The sequence below is a fragment of the Cetorhinus maximus genome, chromosome 30 (assembly GCF_964194155.1).
Source record: "Cetorhinus maximus chromosome 30, sCetMax3.hap1.1, whole genome shotgun sequence".
In the NCBI taxonomy this organism is placed as follows: Eukaryota; Metazoa; Chordata; class Chondrichthyes; order Lamniformes; family Cetorhinidae; genus Cetorhinus; species Cetorhinus maximus.
Window position 1 is genome coordinate 16,651,803 of NC_135908.1, and position 21,446 is coordinate 16,673,248.

The 21,446-nt window shown below is 45.6% G+C and overlaps 1 protein-coding gene across 1 annotated transcript in view; it reads right to left on the reverse strand.

Moving 5' to 3' along the window:
* Nucleotides 1–2,978: 2,978 nt before the first annotated feature.
* Nucleotides 2,979–21,446, reverse strand: part of dapk2b (death-associated protein kinase 2b) — a 155,065-nt gene continuing 136,597 nt past the window's right edge. Inside the window, exons 10-12 of the mRNA XM_078532519.1 lie at nucleotides 5,249–5,338; nucleotides 5,052–5,135; nucleotides 2,979–3,571 (exon numbers count right to left, since the gene is read on the reverse strand). Coding sequence (XP_078388645.1) covers nucleotides 3,491–3,571; nucleotides 5,052–5,135; nucleotides 5,249–5,338 — 255 coding nt within the window. The 3' untranslated portion in view covers nucleotides 2,979–3,490. The remainder of the gene's footprint in view (nucleotides 3,572–5,051; nucleotides 5,136–5,248; nucleotides 5,339–21,446) is intronic.

Here is a 21,446-nt window from a genome sequence, read left to right on the forward strand (position 1 = left end):
TATTTAGTATTGGTCTCCTAAGGAAGATTAGAGGCTTTTACAACGCAATTTTTTAAAAAAATGTGATTTTGTGAGAAGGTATATATTGGGGCATGTGGGGCTGTTGTCTTATGTAAATATTGGCTTCGTTTAAGACTGGTTGCAGCAGTTATTTTTTGGAAAAGAGGCTGTTCCCTGTTGGGACCATATTAATTGGCTTTATCTACAAATTCCTGTCACTGGACTTGCAAAATTGTACAGGTGTACCTGTGGAAGACAGCATGGCTGATGAAATCTGCACAAGTGGATGTGGGCCCATCCAGCACAGTCCAGACCTTGAAAAACAGTCCGACTTTAACAGATGACCCTAAACAAACATGAGTTTACATTATTTTAAAAAGATCAGCTCCCTCTCCTGAATGGAGGAGAACATCGTTAGGATTGGAGGGGGGGGTGGTGGGGGTACATTGTTCCACATCTGAAAATGGGATATTAAACTTTTTTTTTTTAAAAGTATCCACTTTTGATTATTAGGTACAAAAGCATTGGCAATGGGGTGAGGCAGTTGGAGGTGGAACGAAACCTCCAAGAACATGTCCAACCAGAGTTGGACATGTTCCTTACTGCTCTCTCACTCCTAGCCCACAAATTCCAACAGGTCCAACACTGAGGGGTTCAACAAGTCCTATCTCAGTGTCAGGGTCACATTCTAAGGCATTTCAGCTCCTGCAACCCTGGCACTGGGCTCCGCAAAGTTGGACTGAAGCCTTTACAATGATCTTTTCCATACTAATAACATATAACCCTTTGGGATTAATTATTTTTTCCTTTGAAAGGCAGAAAACAGCAAATTCCAAAATGTCAGCAAACTCCAAACTTAAGTTAATAAATCTCAAATCTTCTGCACTCTCAACCCCTTCAATAATTTTGAGATTCCCACTGCTGCAAACTGTACTTTTGAGAACATCCTATTGTGATGGAAGTAGATTGTTGGCACAGCTCCAGCTTAAGTTATGAAAAGTCAACATTCCACAGCCTTTCACAGAATCACAGTGCAGAAGAGGCCCTTCAGCCCATCGAGTCTGCACCAACACGTAAGAAACACTTGACCCACCTACCTAATCTTAATTACCAGCACTTGAATGTTAAGACGTTTCAGTCTAACTCATTCCGACATCTCATTAGGCCTATAATCTGGGTTGTTTTGGAGCAGTTTTTACTAGTATTTCAGGTTAACATGAAAAGGGAGAGGGGGAGATGTAAGGAGAGAACAACACACCACCAGGTGGCCCTGATCTTTTTACTTGACCTTAGACTGTAAATTTACTTTATTCCGTTGCCAATTCATTTGTCAAGCTATAGAAGAGGTCAGGGGCAATGCTGCCAACCTGGACTTCTATGCAGATGGGACCTTTCAATATGTCATCAACCCCACCTGTTTTCTCTCCAACATTTTTTCGAATCAATGAATTCAGAAGCAAAGACAAGGAGTTCAACGTTTGCATGTGTGAAAATGAATTGTACATATCTACAAAACAAACTCTCTTTCGGTATTCCAGCATTCACTCCTCAGCATTTATGTTGACCTGACCCTACTTGCTGCTAGGCAGATTAAACAATGTAAAGATGAACATCTTCACCCAGCTTTTCTACTCCAGATGCTGCATGTTTCTATCATGACAACAGTTCCGGACTTTGACTAATTTCTGGGCTGCTCAGGTTAGAGAGGAGACTAAGAATATGACTGTACTGCCTCCAGCTCTCCAAGCAAAGGGGTGAATGAGGTTTCCTTTACTTGAACTTCCATTAATATCTCCAAGCTTCTAGACTGAAGTCCGCCCTCCTTCCTGTTTGCCTTCTGAAGCCAAATCAGGAAGCACAAAACCTCAGTGAACTGCTTGACCTTGAGCTCAGTTTCCTCTCTCACATCCACTCCATTACCAGCACTGTCCATGATCTCCATCACTTCAAGGCTCGACATTCTCACCTTAACAGTTGGCTCTTTCTCACATCTGCTCTCCAAAAGCTTCAGCACATCCAAAACAATGATGCCATCCTAATCCCGCACAACTCCAACCTTTACAAACTCCGCATTTCATTCGCTGATCATTTCACATTCAGGTACTGGGGTGTCTGAAAACTGATTAACCCTGTGGCTTTTGCTGACAGACAGTTACATAAAGTCTATTTATGGCACTGTAACACTAAAATGCATTTTGCATAGGTAAGTCACCAAAACGATTCGCGTGTTGGGGGTGAAGGTATATATTAACCCTGCTCCTGTAAACGAAAACTGACAGTTCAAGCTAGTTAATTCCAGGCATCAGGCACTAACATTTTGAAAGGTATTACAGTAATTGATTATCTGGATGAGCAGCCAGCTTACTGTTTCTGCATGTATAGTTATCAGTAAGAGTGACTCTATTAAAAGGTGCAATAACTTTGTCTAGGTTTTCAGAGAACTGACCCATCAATCTCTCACAGTCTCCAAACTGGCTATGACTTAGGGCTTGTTTTAAACATTTCGCATGTGCTATTCTTTAAAATTCCTTTGAGGTTATATACACACAAGTAATGGCTTCTTTGTTTATATTCCATATATATAGGACAGAGAATCATTTCGTATCTCATGCAAGAAGCATTATGCTGTAGCATATTAAGTTGCTCATTTCATCAATTTTGCATTAAAATAATGGTTAAAGTCTAAAGCTATCTAAAGTAATGGTTACTTAAAAATGTTAGCAGAAACCAGTTAACGTTCAACGTGGCTCAGGTATCTCTATGCTTGGCCCCTCATTCACCAATGCTCCTTTCTCCAAGTTGCGGCTCTGAGTTGCTGATGCCCACTCCCAGACTGCTCGTTGAACATTCTGATGGTGCTGTGATTCAGCACTGTTCCCCATTCAAGAGAAAATATGTAAACATTATTACAATCCTATGCTAGGATTACCCTAGGACAAGTGGAATGTCTCTACAAGCAAGGCAGGGTGTTTAATTTTAATGGAATGGTGCTAAATCTAAATCCTTAATTCTTTTCTCTTTCCTCCCCTGCCCTATTCCCCTGTGGCTAAGTGTCTGTCCTCCACTCAAAGTGCCCACAGTGGCAGGCCCGAAATGGAGAGCCCATCATGTGGTTAAGGAACTGTATCTCACTGTTCCTGACGTGCAATGTGTTGGAACAATCACAAGAGTTGTATTTGAGAAAGACTGGATTCTTAAACCTTAATCAACAAATTCAGGTCTAAAACAGAAAAAAACATACATTGAGCTGCAAAAATATATTGCCTTCCAAAGTGCCGTTATCAGTGAAAACATTATTGTTGGTAGCACAGGCCTACCCATCAATCATCCAATCTGTGCATGTGTTCAAAGTGGCATTTGTCTATTTAACATGCCCAACATTGGGGCAGGGGGGTGGGGAAGCACCTCTGATGCAGGTTCATTCTAACAGTACGGCGATCAACCTGCCCTTGGGTTTACCCCTCTTTAGTGTAACCTATCAGACGTGACTTTACGATGTGCTGCTGCGCCTCCTTGGCCTGGATGCTCTTCTTTTGAAATTCACATCTTCACTGTCGCTGTCATACTGTCTCTGAAAAGAGAAAGAAAGGACTTGTATTTATTTAGTGCCTTTCCACAATCTCAAGGCATCCAAGAACATTTTTGAGCCAATTAGGTACAAGTGTAGTTACTGTCGTAATGTAGGAAATGTGGTGCTGACTTTTAATTGCACAGCAAGACCCCATAAACAGCAATGTGATAACCACAGGAAAATCTGTTTTTAAGGATGTTGGCTGCAGGATAAATATTGGGAGGACATAGGGGAGAATCTCTTATGTTCTTCAAAATAGTGGCAAAGGATCTTTGCAGAGCTTCAATTTAATGTCTCATCTGAAAGAGTGCACCTTCAACAGTGCAGCACTCCCTCCATACTGGGAGTGTCAGGCTAGATCTCTGAAGTGGGGCTTGAACCTACAACCTTCTGACTGAGGTGAGAGTGCTACCCTTGAGCCATTTCCCACTGGAAGGGGGGAAAAAAAGGTAATTTTTTTACCCCACATGATTAGAAATATCAATTCATTTTTATATGGGGACAGGGAGAGGTGCTGGAAACAGAATGAATACAGGGATAGTTACTGGTCCTCACACTAGAACCAGTGTTCCGAAGAAGTCGTATTGGACTTGAAACATTAACTCGGTTTCCCTCTCCACAAATGCTGCCAGACCAGCTGAGTTTTCCCAGCATTTTCCATTTCTATTTCAAATCCAGCCTTGAATAATGTAGAAGACTCTCCTTTGTCTGACTGCTGACATGAATGAGTTGAGATCATCTCACTGTTGATCCTAGTGTAGCATGGGCCCACAATACATTTGCTGCTTGTTTATCACTAAATTGGCAACATCAGAAGGACCATGGATTTGCTGCTGTGAGGACCGGGAAAACAAGTTACTGGACAAGACAAAGTAGGTGTGGGTTATAAGACTGGAGGACATCATAGAGACAGGGTGAAGCAAATCTGTAGAGGGATTGGAGAAAAAGAACAATGATCTTCATTCCCACGAGGACATGCTGAAGTCCGGATGGGGCAATTGCACATGCGTGACTTTGTTTAAGAGGTAATCTGGCTGTGATATTCGAATAAACAGGTGTGGAGCCGGGCTACCGGGACAACAGAGAAACCGAGCTTCAATACAAGCCGCTGTGAAGGGAGCAGATACATTCACATTGGATTGTATGAAATCAGCAGCAGCAAAATCACTCACCCACCATTTTAAGAATTTCTGTTAGGGTTATTAAACCTTCCTTAAAGGGAAATAAGAGGGAAATGTAACTTGTGGGCCAGGATTTTAGGGCCTGCCCCGCCCAGTGGGATATTACCTGTCCCGCCGAACCGAATGGAGATTTAGATGGCTCACCGCATCTGCCAGGGGGGGGAGGGGGGGGGGAAGACACGCCGCGGTGGGGGGGGGGGAGATGGGCGTAAAATCCTGGCCATAACCTCCGAGGTTGGTACTTAAAAGGTCAGGAAGCCAACGTTGTGGATAAAATCCATTAGTACAGCTCTACTTACTGAAGCTTCATCTTTCTTCAGATAATCTTTCTTAAGAAAGGCACGGGTCAACTGATTGCAAAATGATACAATCCTAAACGTCAGCTGAAAGGAAATGGGAGATTTATTAGTTACAGAGGAGGTTCTGAGAGGCTGCTGAAGACGAAACAACAGAAACAATTATTTTAATACCATACTGGAGGTTCGATTTCACCTACTTTCCATTTTCTCCTGATGTATAACCTCCTGAAATTTTCCAAATTAACAATAGATTCCCTTCTGACAAGCGCTTGGCATTTATTCAATGGCTGAAAGAAAATAAATGATCAATCATTTTTAAGAGCAATGGCTAGACAATCCAGATATTGAAACAAATGTTAATAACATGTTCACTATGCAGCATCCAAAAGGCTCCCTGAATATAGAATTACATTTTCTGCACTGGATTCGTGAAACATCTCTGAAAGTTCAAAGTAACTCAAGAAGTTTTAAATTAGTCATTTGGTAGTACAGGACTTGCTGAAAAAGAGACATGTCAAAGCTTTTCGTCTTGCACTCATCAGGACACAACGCAAGAATACCAATATAAGGGGAAAAACAACATTTACGTGTACTGGAAGCTACATATATTAATACACAGGGCCCTGTTCTTTGCAGACAGAAAGAACATGCACGTACACTGCGCCTGTTTCAGCTAAACAAAATAAGAGCGCCATTCACTGACTCATTCCTCAGGGCAAGGCCTTGACCAATCAGGGTCAAGCTGCCTGGTTTAAATTTCAAACAATGCTTGGCAGTTAACTGTGCACTGTTCACTGATGCATTCTCCATGGCAACGCCACTTGCCAACCAATCAGCACTCTCCTCACATATGGTATGAATTGTTGTTTTCCCCTTATATTGGTATTCTTGCGAAGTGTCCTGATGAGTGCAAGATGAAAAGCTTCCACATGTCTCTTTTTTCAGCAAATACAAGTTTTAAATTCTTTATCGGTGCGAGAGATCCTCTGCACTTGCATAAAACACAGCATGGTTTAGTCGGGTCAGCAATCCAATGTCATCCCGCCACAGTCTCTGATAATACAGAAGGTGAGTGAGTGCTGCAATCAGGAGCCTGCCCACCATTTAAAAAAAGACAATTAACAAGCTATTGACTGCAATTTATCGTTGCCCACTCCATTTTTCAGTCAGCACACAGGAAAAAAATTGGGATTGATTTACGCCAGGTATGAGGAGGTGGTACTGTGGTGGCCTAGGCAACCATAGGAACCCATTTACAGCTAAAAGGGTTAATGGAGAAGTTGTATTATATGCCTAGGCCTAAAAGAAAAATACTGCAACCTTGAGAACAATACCATCTTGTCTGACCACAGTTGTAGGATGGGCCCTGAGACATTCCATTTTGTTCTTTCTCAGGCCAATGTAATCGGGATCATGATAAGCATTTGCGTAAGCGCAACGTCTGTTGTGCTGGGAACGTAAATTTACTACTATATGGATTGGTCAGTTAACTTATGCAAATAAGCGGATAGGTTTGTGCAAAATTTACTGATTGGCTGTGAAAATGCTTTTAACAGGTCTGCGTGTATTCTGCTACGAGATGGTACAGTAGCTCTCATTGTATTATCTCCCTTGTACACAAGTAATAAATGGGGTTTCTACGTATTAATGATGCCTCGGTGTGATTAATCTCCTACAGTACAGGCCAGATGAAAAGGTCTGCAAACAAGGCTCTCATTGCTGCATGTAGCAGCAGAGTCCGCTGCTGAAGGTGGCTGCCTGTGGCCTTCAGTAGACTTTATTTCTTCACTGCTTTTAGGCTGACATGACAAATGAGAGTGAGAGGGCAGAGGGGGCTTTAAACTGGCAGCTGTGAGTGGCTTTCTCTACTATCAGCCCCTGGCGATTATATACCTCTTATTGTACCTCTCCTGTGCCTCTGTGGTCAGGTTCCTCACTGGGGTTATCAGCCAGGCTCGAGTCGGTAACCCTTGTCCCCCAGAGGCTAACTACTGAGGTTGTCGGGTGGAGAGAACACCTTTGCACCCTTGACTGTTGAGGGATGAGAGAATCTTGGACACTTGTTATCCTTCTGCTATACCAGCTGCATACTAAGGGAGTGGAAGCTCTTCTGATTAACAAATACCTCTGACAGCGCCTCGATTGGTTGCACCCCTGAATATGTGAACATTCTGTGAAGGAAGCAAAGCTCTCTGGGTTTGACTGGTTTCATCTGCCTCTGATATTGTTGGAAGCCCACACAAACAAGGACCTGGATGATTCAGTTGTGATCGGCAGATTACAAGGCCCTACAGACGTCACCAGCAGATCCCTAGAAGGAGTGGATGCAAATGGTCACCTTGTGGTTACCTTGACCCACCAGCTCCTCTCTGGAGGAGGTCTGCTTCCAAGAGGCTGCAACTGCCTGTTAGGAGATCCAGAGCCTGGCTGTTTGGACATGTCGAGGAAGCTGCCTCGGCCTATAGACCCTGTGCTGAGGGTATCGCCTCCTTTGAGGTACAGGCCCGCATCTAACCCCTCAGCCCCATGGAGTTCCAGGTGGGTGTGCAGAAGGCAGCAGCAGTGGCTGGAGATGCTGCCCCTTGTGTCTGCTGAGCTAGAGCACATTGCACTTCCTCCTCACAGGCGAAAGCAAGTGCAGACTATTTTGTCTCAATGTTACAGGGAGGTCTCACAGGGAATAAAGTGAGATTATCCTGGTGAGGCGCAGCATGTGACCCGCTGCCAATGGGAAAGTAGGAATCCAGGGATAAAAAAGGCTTTTAACTGCCTTTTAAATGACCCCAATTGTTGTCCCGCCAGACCCAAATGGGTTTCCCTATGCAGCCCGCCTCAGGGAAAGCCGCAAAAGGATGAAATGACATCGGGAACCTGACCCCACTTAAATTTCAGGGGATTTAACTCCTCCCATGCACTGAAACCCACCACCATGTGGCTGGAAAAATTCTAGCGATGGCTACATGATCGGCTCTCACCTTTTATAACTTAGTGGACGTGTTCCTAGAGGTTGTGCAGTGGAGGCAGAGAGTTGGAGCGTCAGACATTAGTCAGTGGAAGCTGATCCAGAGGTTTAGTGGAGGCCCACAGTGGTCTCCTGTGTTGGCAGCGAATCCAGCGCAGCAGCAGGAGGAGTGAAACACCCAAAGGACCAAGAGTAGTGAAGCACAGAGAACCATGGGGATGGTGAAAGGAAAATCCAGGAGGAAAATGAAATGAAGGAGCTGAGTTGAAGCTGTAGGGACGGGAGGAAAACCAAAGATTGGGGCAACAGCAGCATGCCTAACCCATTCCAACAAGGATGATGATAGAAGAGATCTGAAGGACAGGTAGAGAAGAGTCAGTCATGCAGGGCATTGGCGCGACTACATCTCGAATACTGTGCGCAGTATTTACGGAAGGATGTAAATGCATTGGAGGCAGTTCAGAGGAGGTTTACTAGATTGATACCTGGAATGAGCAGGTTTCTTATGAGGAAAGGTTGGACAGGCCTGGCTTGTTCCCACCTGGAGTTTCGAAGAGTGAGGTGACTTGATTGAAATATATAAGATCCTGAACGGCCTTGACAAGGTGGGTGTGGAAAGGGCGTTTCCTCTTGTGGGTGAGACCAGAACTAGGGGGCACGGTTTTAAAGTTAAAGGTCACCCTTTTAGGACAAGAAATGAGAATTTTTTTCTCAGAGGGTTGTGCGACTTTGCAATTCTCTGCCTCAGAAAGCAGAGGAGGCGGGGTCATTGAATATTTTTAAGGCAGAGAGATAGATTCTTGTTAGGCAAGGGAATCAAAGGTTATCGGAGGTAGATGGGAATGTGGAATTCAAAACACAAACACACAGATCAGCCATGATCTTATTGAATGGCGGAGCAGGCTCGAGAGGCCGAATGGCCTACTCCTGCTCCTCTTCGTATGTTCGTATGTCGCCATGGGAACTGATTGTTTAACCTGTTTCTTTTCTATGAATCATTGAGTTCACCATTGGGGTAAAATCCATTCTTGATTGGCTCAGCCCCCTTTTTATTTCTTTCTTTCTGACCTGCCGATCCTGTGGATTATTTGACTGTTTTGGCTCTGGTAAGTGGGTGGAATTGTTTTGGGAAAGTTGGCGGGCCGAGCAGTCAGAAGGAGTGGACTTGACACTGAGCGCCCTTGTTTCCTTGTGTGTTTATTTTTCTACAAGTTAACCTGCTCAGAAGTGGTGATATAAGCATGTGGCACACAAAAGTTTAGTTTTCATGTGTGAGTCTTACACACTGTCTACCCTCAAAAGAAACATTTTTTAAAACGAAAGACCAATTCTGAACTTGCTTCAATCTGTGATCGTGTGGAACCATTAACGGGACCAATGTTTTCAGTAAATTTTCCTGAACAGAACGCTGAACCACTCTGTTAAATTTGGAAGTAAATGTGAGCGGATGTCATATCCAAACCATGAAGTGTTCTGATCAGGCCTCCTCCTGGATCCTGTGTTCAATTTTGGTTGGATAGACCCAAGAGAAACATCCAAACAAAAGGAGAATAATTTTAAGCTAACCCACTGCTCACTTGAGTGGAATGCTAGTTTTACATCCTGACAGATTTTATTCCCCGTGGGGATTAATATTGACCGGCTCAAACTCAGCTCAGAGGTGGTGACACTTTGCCCCTGACTGAACCCTCCTTCTACACTGTTTATTATCTTATATTCTTCTGTCAGGCCCCCTCTCTGTCACGTTTCTACAATGATTTGCATTTATATAACATCGTTAACATAGAGAAAAATCGTCCCAAGATGCTTTCACAGAGCTGTAATCAGAAACAAATTGGATTGATTATTGGATTGGGCTATTGATTATAGAATCCAAGAAGTTGTTGCTACCCGATTGGTAACCAGAGTCTTGTTCAGAGGCTGGCTTCAAGGACGATTCGAAAGGAAGAAAGGGAAGAGAAGAGGCAGAGGTGCTCAAAGGAGGAAAAGACACCAAAAGAGTTGGGAAAGAGATAAGAGGCACACCACCTTAATGGTTTTCATGCACAGAGCAGGCTCAAGGGGCTGAATGGTCATCGCACTACGCAAGCTAGTGGAATTTGAATTCAATAATAAATCTCGAATATAAAGCTAGTCTCAGTATTGGTGACCATGACAACTATCACTGATTGTTGTACAAACCCATCTGGTTTGTTAATGCCCTTTATGAAAGGAATTCTGCCAACCTTACTTGGTCTGGACTCCAGACCCACATTAACGTGGTTGATTCTTAACTGCCCTCTGAAATAGCCTAGCAAGCCACTCAGTTCAGGGGCAATTAGGGATGGAAAAAAAATGTTGGCCTTGCCAGCGACACCCACATCCTAAGAGAAAAAAAATCACAGCAGGTAAAAGTACAACCAGCGTGTGCCAGTCTTATATGGTGTGGAAAACTGCAGCATGTGGGAAAGGACATTGCTGTCTCTGCAAGCCAGATCCAAGAAGGTAGGCTCAGTTCAGTTGTCAATGGCAGCCACAGTGCCTCCTCACGGAAAGAGTGGCACTGGCAGCATCTACGCCACACGGTTGCTTCTGAGGACACTTTTTGGTTTAGTATCAGAAAGGAGTTTGCTAGTCTTACTGATTCTGAGCTTAAAGTACGAGTGCTTTAAACTAAAAGGGACTTTAACTGAAAATTGTCATTCTGCTTCGCTCCTGTCACAGGCCCAATGATATCACCCAAAGTTCCTGGTGAACAAAGCCATCAACACTGGGGAAATGTCAGTAGTGAGACATATAAATAAACGCTTGTAGACTCAAGGGGATATGTTCATGTTTAAGAGCCAGTTAAGACAAAACAGATCACAATTTTAAACCAAAAGCAAGTAGGTCTCACTCCAAACGAATGAGAAGCCACAATACTGCTCTCCACTGTTCCCGCTCCATAAGCAGTAGGTACGTGGGGTGAAATAAGTCTTTGTTGTTAGTGTGAATTGGATGATGGCAAACCGACAGCCTGTTTTATACCTTCTTTGGTTCCCCTTTCTAGTGACTTCAGCCAGTGTTAAATGAGCAGCTGATTCACTTGTGTCCATTTCGCACCAGCGCAAAGACCAATTTCACCCCCACAGAACCTGTCTGCATTTTTATCCCCACTCTGAATAAATCCAAACTCTAAAGTGCACCAATATCCCCATTAGACATTTTCTGCAGATCACGTTCATTGTATTTCTGTTCCTTTGGTATACTTCACACATCTCCGTACATTGACATGGGGAAGAATTTTCAGGTCAGCGAGTGGGAGCGGGGATAGCTCGCTGAAGCGTAAAATGACGCAGGGTGATGTCAGGCGGGTGTCCTGATGTCACTGCGCGTCATTTAGATTTTCAGTTCGGCAGGCGCACAGCCGACTCGACTGTGTGCCCGCCAAACTGTCAAAGGCCTATTAAGGCCATTTAAATATCAATTAAAACAATAATTTGAGCTGCCTGTCCAACCTTAAGGTTGGCGGGGAGGGCAGACGAAGAGCCCAGGTGGCCCTCGCATTTCTCATGGAACCTCATCCACGGGCGGGATGAGGTTTCATGAAGGGTTTATTAATTAAATAAAGAATTTTCAAACATTTGATAAACACGTCCCAGCTCATATGACGCTGTCACGAGGGGACATGTCTAAATAATATTTTTCTGACTTTAATAAAAACTTACAGTCCAAATTTAATCTCCCTGAGGCAGCTCCGTGCCTCAGGGAGATTTCTGCACGAAAGAGAGCAGGCCCCGACTCAGGGAATCCTGCCCACACAGGGAGTGCTCAGCGCTTCTGGGTGCACGTCACATTGGGCGGGCCTTAATTGGCCTGCCCGCGTAAAATGGCGGCGCGAACCCGATCGGGGGCGCCGATCAGGTTCACGCCTGCCCTCTCCCTCCGCACCCCACCACCCCCCAACCGAAGGGAGGGGATTTCGGCCCATGAAGTATATGAGAACTTGCCCTGTTTTTATACTGCTCTCTCCCCACTGCACTCCTTTCCTGAAAGGGCAGTCTCATGTCACTATGGGGTTTGGATCCGAGTGACCGTTATCCGCTTGTGATTCTGGGGGCCAGGGAGCAACTCAGCCAAGATGGGGTACTTTCATTTCCTGCCTGGAGCGTAGCATATAAGAGAAAAGAGGTTCTGCTAGAACTGTATAAAACACTAGTTACGAAATGGCTGGTGTCCTGCGTACGGTTCTGGCCACCTCATTACAGGAAGGATGTGATCGCACTAGAGAGGGTACAGAGGAGATTTACCAGGATAATTCCAGGAATGGAGAATTTTAGCTTCAGATGAAAGATTGGGATTGTTTTCTTTGGAACAGAGCAGGCTGAAGGGAGGTTTGATTGAGATGTATAAAATTATGAGGGATCTAGATAGAGAAGAACTACTACCCTTAGCAGAGAGGTCAATAACCGGGGTATCAATTTAAAGTAGTTGACAGAAGGATTCGAGGAGAGTTGAGGAGAAATCATTTCTCTCAGGAGATGATGGGGGTCTGGAACTCATTGCCTGAAAGGGTGGTAGAGGCAGAAACCTTCATCGCATTTAAATGAAAAGCACTCGGGCCAGGACTTTCCGGTCCCACCCGTGGCGGGAATCATCGCAGGCGGGATGGAAAATTTGATGGACCAGCCCACGGCCTGTTGACTTCGGGTGGCAATGTTGTAAGCCCGCAGCGGGGTGGGCCCAGAAAATCTCAGCATTGGATGTGCACTTGAAGTGCCGTAACCTACGAGGCCACGGACCAAGAGCTGGAAAATGGAATTAGGCCGGATAGGTCTTTATCAGCCAGTATAGAGATGATGGGCCAAATGGCCTCCTTCTGTCCTGGAAATTTTCTATCAGGCAGGATTTTCTGGCCCGTCCCGCTGAAGTCAACCGGGATTTGAATGGCTCACCGCATTCGCTGTGGATAAACTCACTGTGGTGTCGGACCGCGAAATCCTGGCCAACGTTCCTATAATTCTGTCCACCACAGGTACCCACACTTTTCAACAAGGATCCCTAATGCCTGAAACTGCAACCCTTGAGGTTTTTATTTATCCCTTCCCAACCCAACAATAACAGCCTCACCTGTTAGCAACTAACTCAACAGTGAACTAGCGTTTGAACCTGAGATATTACCAGTTTTTATAAATTATATCAAGGGGGTGCTGAGCAGGAGCGGGTGCACAGTCGATTGCCTCCTGCGATTGTCTGCACGCCGCCATTTTATGTGGGCGCGCCAATTAAGGCCCACCCAGCATGACACGCACCCGGAAGCGCTGAGCACTTGCTCTGCAGGTGGTGGGGGGAGGAGGCTGAGTCGGGGCCTGCGCTCTTTCGGGCATGCACGCGAAAGGGCGCAGAAATCTCCCTGAGACACGGAGCTGTCTCAGAGTTTAACTGCATTACAAAAAGTTCAAATAAAGAAAAAGAAAATTTACAGACATGTCCCCTCATGTGACAGTGTCACCTGAGCTGGGGCATGTCAATGAATTTTAATTAAAAAATTTATTTGATTTATAAACCCTTCATGAAACCTCATCCCGCCCATGGATGAGGTTTCGTGATAAATGTCAAGGCCGCCTGGCTTAAGGTTGGACAGGGAGCTCCGTTAATTCTTTTAATTAGTTTTTAAATGGCCTTAATAGGCCTTTGACAGTTCAGCGGGCGCACAGCTGACTCTGGTGCGGCCCACCGAACTGAAGATCGGAATGGCGCGCGGTGATGTTGGGACGCACGCCCTACGTCACCATGTGTCATTTTACGCGTCGGCGAGCGGGGCCTGCCCCCGCATGTCGACCAGAAGATTCAGGCCCATGTGATTCAGCTGTCCACTGAGCCAATGGATGAGCCCATTAAAAATAGTTTTTAAAAACCAAGTGTTAAAGTCTATTTATGACTCACTGTTCACATTCTAGTTATTTACTTCACTGAACAGAACCTTGAGTAAAGATTTTTTTAAAAAATCCAATTGTTAGGATTAAAGGCAAATTTGAAATTTTTGAATGATTTTTCTCAGTTACGTGTTGTGCATTTATAATAAGTTTTCACAAACTGTCACACTTTATTCACAAAAGATGAACTAGATCACAAGAAATCCGTGATCTCAAGTTTCTCCACCTTTTCCAATTAAAAAGCACCCCAAATAAAGTCGATCCATGCGTTTTGCGCCTGCGGTGAACGTTGTGCTAATTTTCCTGGGATTTCTTTGGTCTGACGCCCTTTATTGACAGGACTTTGAACCAATATGGCATAAAAGATAGGACACCGCTCAACCACCAGTCTGCTTACAAATATCACAAACACAGGGCAGGTGCAGTGAGCAGGGCAGCTTTCAACACTCAAGCCTGGATTTACCTCATTCATACCCATATCCCCTTCCTCTGTGCAAACGCAACTCAGCAACTCATTCATGCCAAGCCCATTTCAAAGTTCCTATTTGCTGAAAAATAAGTAAAATAAACGGATAAAAGTGTGGACATGAACTCCCGACATTGGCCCAGAATTTACTGGAGTGGGACATGTTACAGTGGGCACTGTGAAGTTGGATTTTTTTCTGCCTCACCCTTTAGCTCCACTTAATTTGGTGCCACAAATCGCTGGACGCACGAGCTGGTAACGGCATGACGAAGGGGCTTCTAGGAACTCGGTCAACATTCATCAACTATTCGACCCAATAGGATTGAGAAAGAAACAGATGAATGAAGAAGGAGAAGAAAATATGGTGAAACAGAGGCCGATTATATAGAGAGAGAAAGAGAGTAAAGAGAAGAAAAAGAAAAATTCAAATGACAAGGGAGAAAAAGGCAAGGAATTTAAAAACTTTACATTGAAAGGCTCCTTACACTATGAAATACCAGGCCTAACTTTGTGGCAAATTTGATCCATATTTACAATGCAAATCCAGCAATTTCTTGAAACTCAAAGGCAGACTGATGGTGTAGCAACGCTAATCACCCAGCAATGCACGGCGATTCATAATTCATGGGATGTCTCTCCCTTGCTTCAAATTGGGATTTTCTTTTATGTGCTAACAACATGTCCTTTTAGCTTAATGTTATTTTGCCAATATATTCAGGCCTTCAATTTGTTTACTTTAGCATTGTATCATTTAGATGGAGGGCCAGAGGCACAATAGGAGCAGAGAGAAAAAAAAATCACACAGGTAGAAAGGTTGGCCGGGGAGACACAGAGTAATAGAGTAATATCTGCTTTTGTGGGGGGTGGGTGGCGGGGGTGGTATGAGGATGGGGAGCTTGGAGACTGACCCGAGTTGGGTGAAAGAGAGAGAGGAATGTCTTTGACACTGCTAGTACTGTGCCTAGTGGGCCTTGTTATGACAAAATGTCTCCTCCTGATCACTGAATAGCATCAAGCAAGATCCACTATCACTTCTTACACTGAATAAGGAGACGTTGTATCAGGCAATAAGATTCCAAATAATTTTCAAACTGCATTAGGCTAGACAACAAGCTATCTTTACCTGTATCATTTCCCCCCAACAAAAAATTCCTCCATTAATTTCTGTGGAAGTTACTTCTGTTGGGTGCTATAATTTTTCACAATATTTCTAGCGATATATGACTAATCTGATACCTTATCAACTGAAGTCAGTAAATACTCAGCAGCACCGCACTACTCCGATTGCTGGGAATAGGAATCAACATCTGTTTCTGTCACGTTTCTGATGGGATTTTGTGTTCAGTTTGTGGGAAACAGAAATATTTCCACTTTTCCCATCCTGAGGCTATAATCAGGCAATCTGAAAGTCAGAAGTAAAGTTCCTCTAGTTTCTGTTTCCCTCACTGATCACCCTTGCAGTGTTGCAACAAGTAATTACTCAATTAAGGGCAGTTTTGTTCTATGATCCCCATCCACCAGCGGCTGGGCTGAGATAGCTCAAACTCAAAAATCACAATCAGCAAACAAGTCATCCCAATATGTTGGCTGGTTATAAATCATAGTGAAAGAGGCAAAAGGACAATGTGGTGAACAGATATGTGACCCAGCCTTTCCCCTTCCACTTCCCAGAAACTGGATGTGAATGCTTTGTTCTACTCAGTATAAGTATATACTATATCCAAATTGTCGACTTTTCTCAACTGGAGCATTATGGTCAGTACTTTATTCCAGCATGTTTAATGAGAAGGTGGCTTTCATAAGCAGGACAAGACTTCTAGGTACCAAAGCTGTGTCCTTGTGTAACACCTTAACTGCTGTATCTCACACCATAGATCATGTTGGATTGTCTGTCGACTCCAGAAGTTGCTATCACAGTCACACCATTGCATTCAGGTTAAAAGTAGCAATTGGATTTATTTACAAGTGAGATAAGACACAGTATCAGAAAAACACAGCAAGATACCAAATGATAAATACTTAGAAAAAAGATATAATCAGCACACAAGAGGTTAAAATAAGTTATCCTAGAACATTTTTTTTAGAAATTACACACCAAGACTTTGAATAAAACAGCCTCTAGTGGACCATCAACAATGTGATTTTTTTTTTGGGGGGGACAACAATTTCCATGTTGGACCACAGGATCAATTTCAGAAACTGAGCTGAACTGAATATATTGAGGAAAGCCTGAGCATATTTCGGGATTTAAGGCTTCAGAGAAAGTCTGAGTTAATCAATCAAGTCAAGGTCACAATGTTAGGAGATGTTTGTTGTTCATTAACAAGCTGACTTCAAATTGTTGATGATTTAAACAATGTATATTTGCCAAAGTACAACGTACTTATATTTATGCTGACATTCTTTGATAGCTGCCAGAGATTGAAACCATTCTGATGTCTGATTGGCACAGTTTGAAATCTACTAATAAAATAGCCAATAATTTAATTAGGGCCCGAAACCTAACTCCAGCTTTCTGGCAATTCCATAGGCCCAGAAAGCTATCAGAAAAGTTTGAACAGGCTGGGGCTATTTTGTCTAGGAGATAGAAAAATGAAGTAAGATAGGTGGAGGGTAATGTGACACTGGGATTGGGTAGAATTTTAAACGTACGCCTAAGCCCTAATTTGTCTTCAGGGGTGAAGTGAGGGTCAAAGTGGTTGGCAGTTCATGCGACCCCTCAGAGAGCGAGGTCTGAGATTTATCTAACTCACCTCGCACAAAATCAGAGGAGGTGGTATCCCCAAGTCTGACTGGAGCGAGCAGTAAATTACTGCTAGGCATGAATGGGTATCCATGGAAACAGACCCCAGACAAGATAAATAGTACAGGGGAGGGGTGGTCAAGGCATCAACCTGCAGGTTTCCTTGGACAGAATTCTCCCATTTCCCCCATCAGTGGGCACGATGGCCAGCGGGCGGGGGTGGTGGAGAGAATGCGGTGGGAGGTACAAAGGTCTGCATCCCGCTGGTGTGAAATGACAGCAGGATCTTCCGCTATTTCCCGCCATGGCAGGTCACAATTCCCAACAGAGGCCGGCGTGAAACTGATTTGCATCCCGCTAATGGGATGCAGTTGAAGGCCCAGCCGGAATCACACCCTCCCCCCACCCCCCTCACGCCCGATTGTCCACGACACCAGTGGGAAATCACACCGGTCCAGAACATGTCTGGACCAACGTGGTGTGTGCGTATTGGCACTTAGCTGCAGAAGGCTGGGGGCTGCCTCCGGAGTTCGCAATGGAGGCCTCCAGCAACCCTGGACCCTGAAACACACAGATGCTGCCCCCCACCCAATGTTATGGGGTGGATCGTCCAGCCTCAGTGTTTTCGAGGAGGTCCATCTTCCAGCTCCAGAGTGTTCCTGAAGGTCCATTTTCTTTCTTCAGGAGGTCCAGCTTTCTTCAATGGTGGGTCAGTTGTCTCCAGATGCCTTTTTAAAAATGGCATCCAGATATGACACCGGGACTGCAAGATACCACAAGATTTCCTGTCGGCCTCCACAGCAGGAAACACTCCCCGACTCGCCCCCACCAGGGGACTTAGTCCTGGATGGGAAAGCCACAGAAAACCTTTCAAAAGGAATATACTTACCTGGGCTGCTTCTGGCATGACACAGCTTTCACTGGAAACTTTTAAAAATTCTTTTGTTGGATGTGGGAGTCGCTGGCAGGGCCAGCATTTGTTGCCCATCCATAAATGCCCTTGAACTGAGTGACTTGCTAGGCCATTTCAGAGGGCAGGTAAGAGCCAACCATATTGATGTGGGTCTGGAGTCACATGTAGGCCAGACCAGGTAAGGACGGCAGATTTCCTTCCCTAAAGGACATTAGTGAACCAGATGGGATTTTACTACAATTGATAGTTTCATGGTCACTGTTATTGAGACTAGCTTTCAACTCTAGATCCTTTTTGTTTTTAATTAACTGAAATTATTCATTGAGTTTAAGTTCTACCAGCTCCCATGGTGGGATTTGAATCTGTGTCCCCAGAGTATAAACCTGAGCCTTTGGATTGCTAGTCCAGTGACTACACCACTACACCACTGTCCCAAGAGATTGGAGAGTGTGGTCAGAATGGGCGGGCTCGGCGGGGGCGGTCAGGAAGCTGCCCGCCGCCCGCGATTTGCTCTGCGATTTCACGCGGCCGGGCCAATTAAGGTCCGCCCTGTGTGGATCGTGAGCGGCAGCACCCGCTACCTGTGCGGGCGGGGGGAGGAGGGGGAAAAGGGCCTGGTACGCAGCTCGTGAAAGAGCGCTTCAATCTCCCTGAGGCACGGAGCTGCCTCGGGGAGATTGGGGGGGCTTTTTAAAAAAAATTATTAGAGACAATAATTTTTTTTTTTTTAAACATGTCCCCTCATGTCACATGACTGTCACATGAGCTGGGACATATTTTTAATTCAAAAATAAACTTTTTAGTTAATATCTACTTGCTTTAGGAAACCTCATCCCGCTTGTGGATGAAGTTTCCTAAAAAATGTAAATGCTTGGCCTTTTCGCCTGGCAGTGCTAATTCGATTTTAATTAGCTTGTTAATGGCCATAATAGGCCTCACAATTATCGGTGGGCGCACAGCCGACTCTGGTGCGCGCCCGTCGAACGAAATATCGCGCAAGTGCACCATGACGTCAGGACGCAGGACATCGCGCATCATATTACGCTCGGGCATGTTGGGCACACGCCGAGTGTAAAATTCTGCTCTGTATGTTTCAAACATCTCGTCACAAATTATGTTGAGGTCCAAATGACATCATTGGACATCACTATTTCAATACTGACAAGGTTTCTGCTTGTGATGAATGGACCTCCACGTTTCCAAATATCCATAAGGCCACGCGGGGGTGGGGTTAGGTAGCAGTAGGAACTCATTGATTTCCGCCTGGCTACCATTTAACACCCCCACCCACACTGTTCCAGCTAGGTGGACTGGTATAACGAGGGCTTGGGCCTAAAAGCAGAATATCCAGAGCTGAGGAAATATAGCAAACACCTTAAATACACAGAGAATTACTTTGCCCGGCAATCTCTTCAAGAGAATCTCTTCAATTCTGCATACAAAGAAACTTGGCCTGCCCTCGAATGTTGCCAAAACAAAACTCCTGTTATCAACCCCACACCTGATCAGCGAAACATTCACCTCCCATATATGTTAAAGGAGGGAGCCTGGAATATGTTGAGCATTTCCCATTCCTTGGCAGTCACCCCTCAAAAGACCACCATTGACGAAGAGATCCAACACCAGACCAGCTGCTGCAGCTCAGCCTTCTACAAAGTAGAACAGCGAGTGTTTGAAAAGAAAGGCCTCCACAAGTCAACAGAAGTCCTAGTGTACAGAGCTGATGTCGTCACTACACTCCTGTACTGCAGTGAGACTGGGATTGGGTATCAGTGACACGTAAGAGGGTTAGAGAAATTCCATCGGCAATGCCTGCACTGCATTCTCCAGAATCAATGGGGGGGGGGGACCATCGAGCAAACACTAGTGTCCTTTTCGAAACCAGCTCCACAAGCATTCAGGCAAAATTCCTGAGAAATCAACTTCGACAAATGGGAAACTACGTCCCCACCAACGTCTTGTTTTCCCAACTCTCAAATGGTCAGCATTCCAGAGGAGAAAATGCTTCAAAGACACTCTGAAGCTCTCCTTGAAGCGCGGCAGCATTGACATTAATGACCAGAGCCAACATGCATAATAATGCAGAACATGCATAATATTTGGTCAGCATAAGCTGTTGTACTTCCCAATATTAATATCTCAACGTATATATTTCAGAACAAAAAGCTGAGGAGCTAAATTAATAAGCACTGATTAGTTGATGTCAAACTTGGATTTTTAAAGACTGGAGGTTGAAGAAGAAATGCATGGGGGAGGGTGTTGCACAAAGGATGGTGTGTACAGAGCTGCAGGAAACAAGAGGGGACAGGACTGACTGACCTAATCATCAAAAGGGGACAGAAACAAATGGCTAAAAGATAGGTAGGTAGAGAGCGAGAGGGGAGGAAAAGGAAAGAGCGAGAGACAGGGAGGAAGAGCGAGAGACAGGGAGGGAGAGCGAGAGACAGGGAGGGAGAGCGAGAGACAGGGAGGGAGAGCGAGAGACAGGGAGGGAGAGCGAGAGACAGGGAGGGAGAGCGAGAGACAGGGAGGGAGAGCGAGAGACAGGGAGGGAGAGCGAGAGACAGGGAGGGAGAGCGAGAGACAGGGAGGGAGAGCGAGAGACAGGGGAGGGAGAGCGAGAGACAGGGAGGGAGAGCGAGAGACAGGGAGGGAGAGCGAGAGACAGGGAGGGAGAGCGAGAGACAGGGAGGGAGAGCGAGAGACAGGGAGGGAGAGCGAGAGACAGGGAGGGAGAGCGAGAGACAGGGAGGGAGAGCGAGAGAGGGTGAGAGACAGGGAGGGAGAGCGAGAGACAGGGAGGGAGAGCTAGAGAGGGTGAGGGACAGGGAGGGAGAGTGAGAGAGGGCGAGGGACAGGGAGGGAGAGCGAGAGAGGGCGAGGGACAGGGAGGGAGAGCGAGAGAGAGCGCGAAGGACAGGGAGGGAGAGCGAGGGAGGGAGAGGGAGGGAGGGAGAGGGAGAAGGAGGAGGGAGAGGGAGGGAGAGCGAGAGAGAGCAAGGGAGGGAGAGGGAGGGAGAGAGTGAGAGAGAGTGAGGGAGAGCGAGAGACAGGGAGGGAGAGCGAGGGAGAGCGAGAGACAGGGAGGGAGAGCGAGAGACAGGGAGGGAGAGCGAGAGACAGGGAGAGCGAAAGAGAGCGAGAGGGAGCGAGGGAGAGGGAGGGAGAGAGTGAGGGAGAGCAAGAGAGGGAAGGAGAGCAAGAGAGAGTGAGGGAGAGCGAGAGAGGGAAGGAGAGTGAGAGAGAGGGAGGGAGAGCGAGAGAGGGAGGGAGAGCGAGAGACGGAGGGAGAGCGAGAGACGGAGGGAGAGCGAGAGACGGAGGGAGAGCGAGAGACGGAGGGAGAGCGAGAGACGGAGGGAGAGCGAGAGACGGAGGGAGAGCGAGAGACGGAGGGAGAGCGAGAGACGGAGGGAG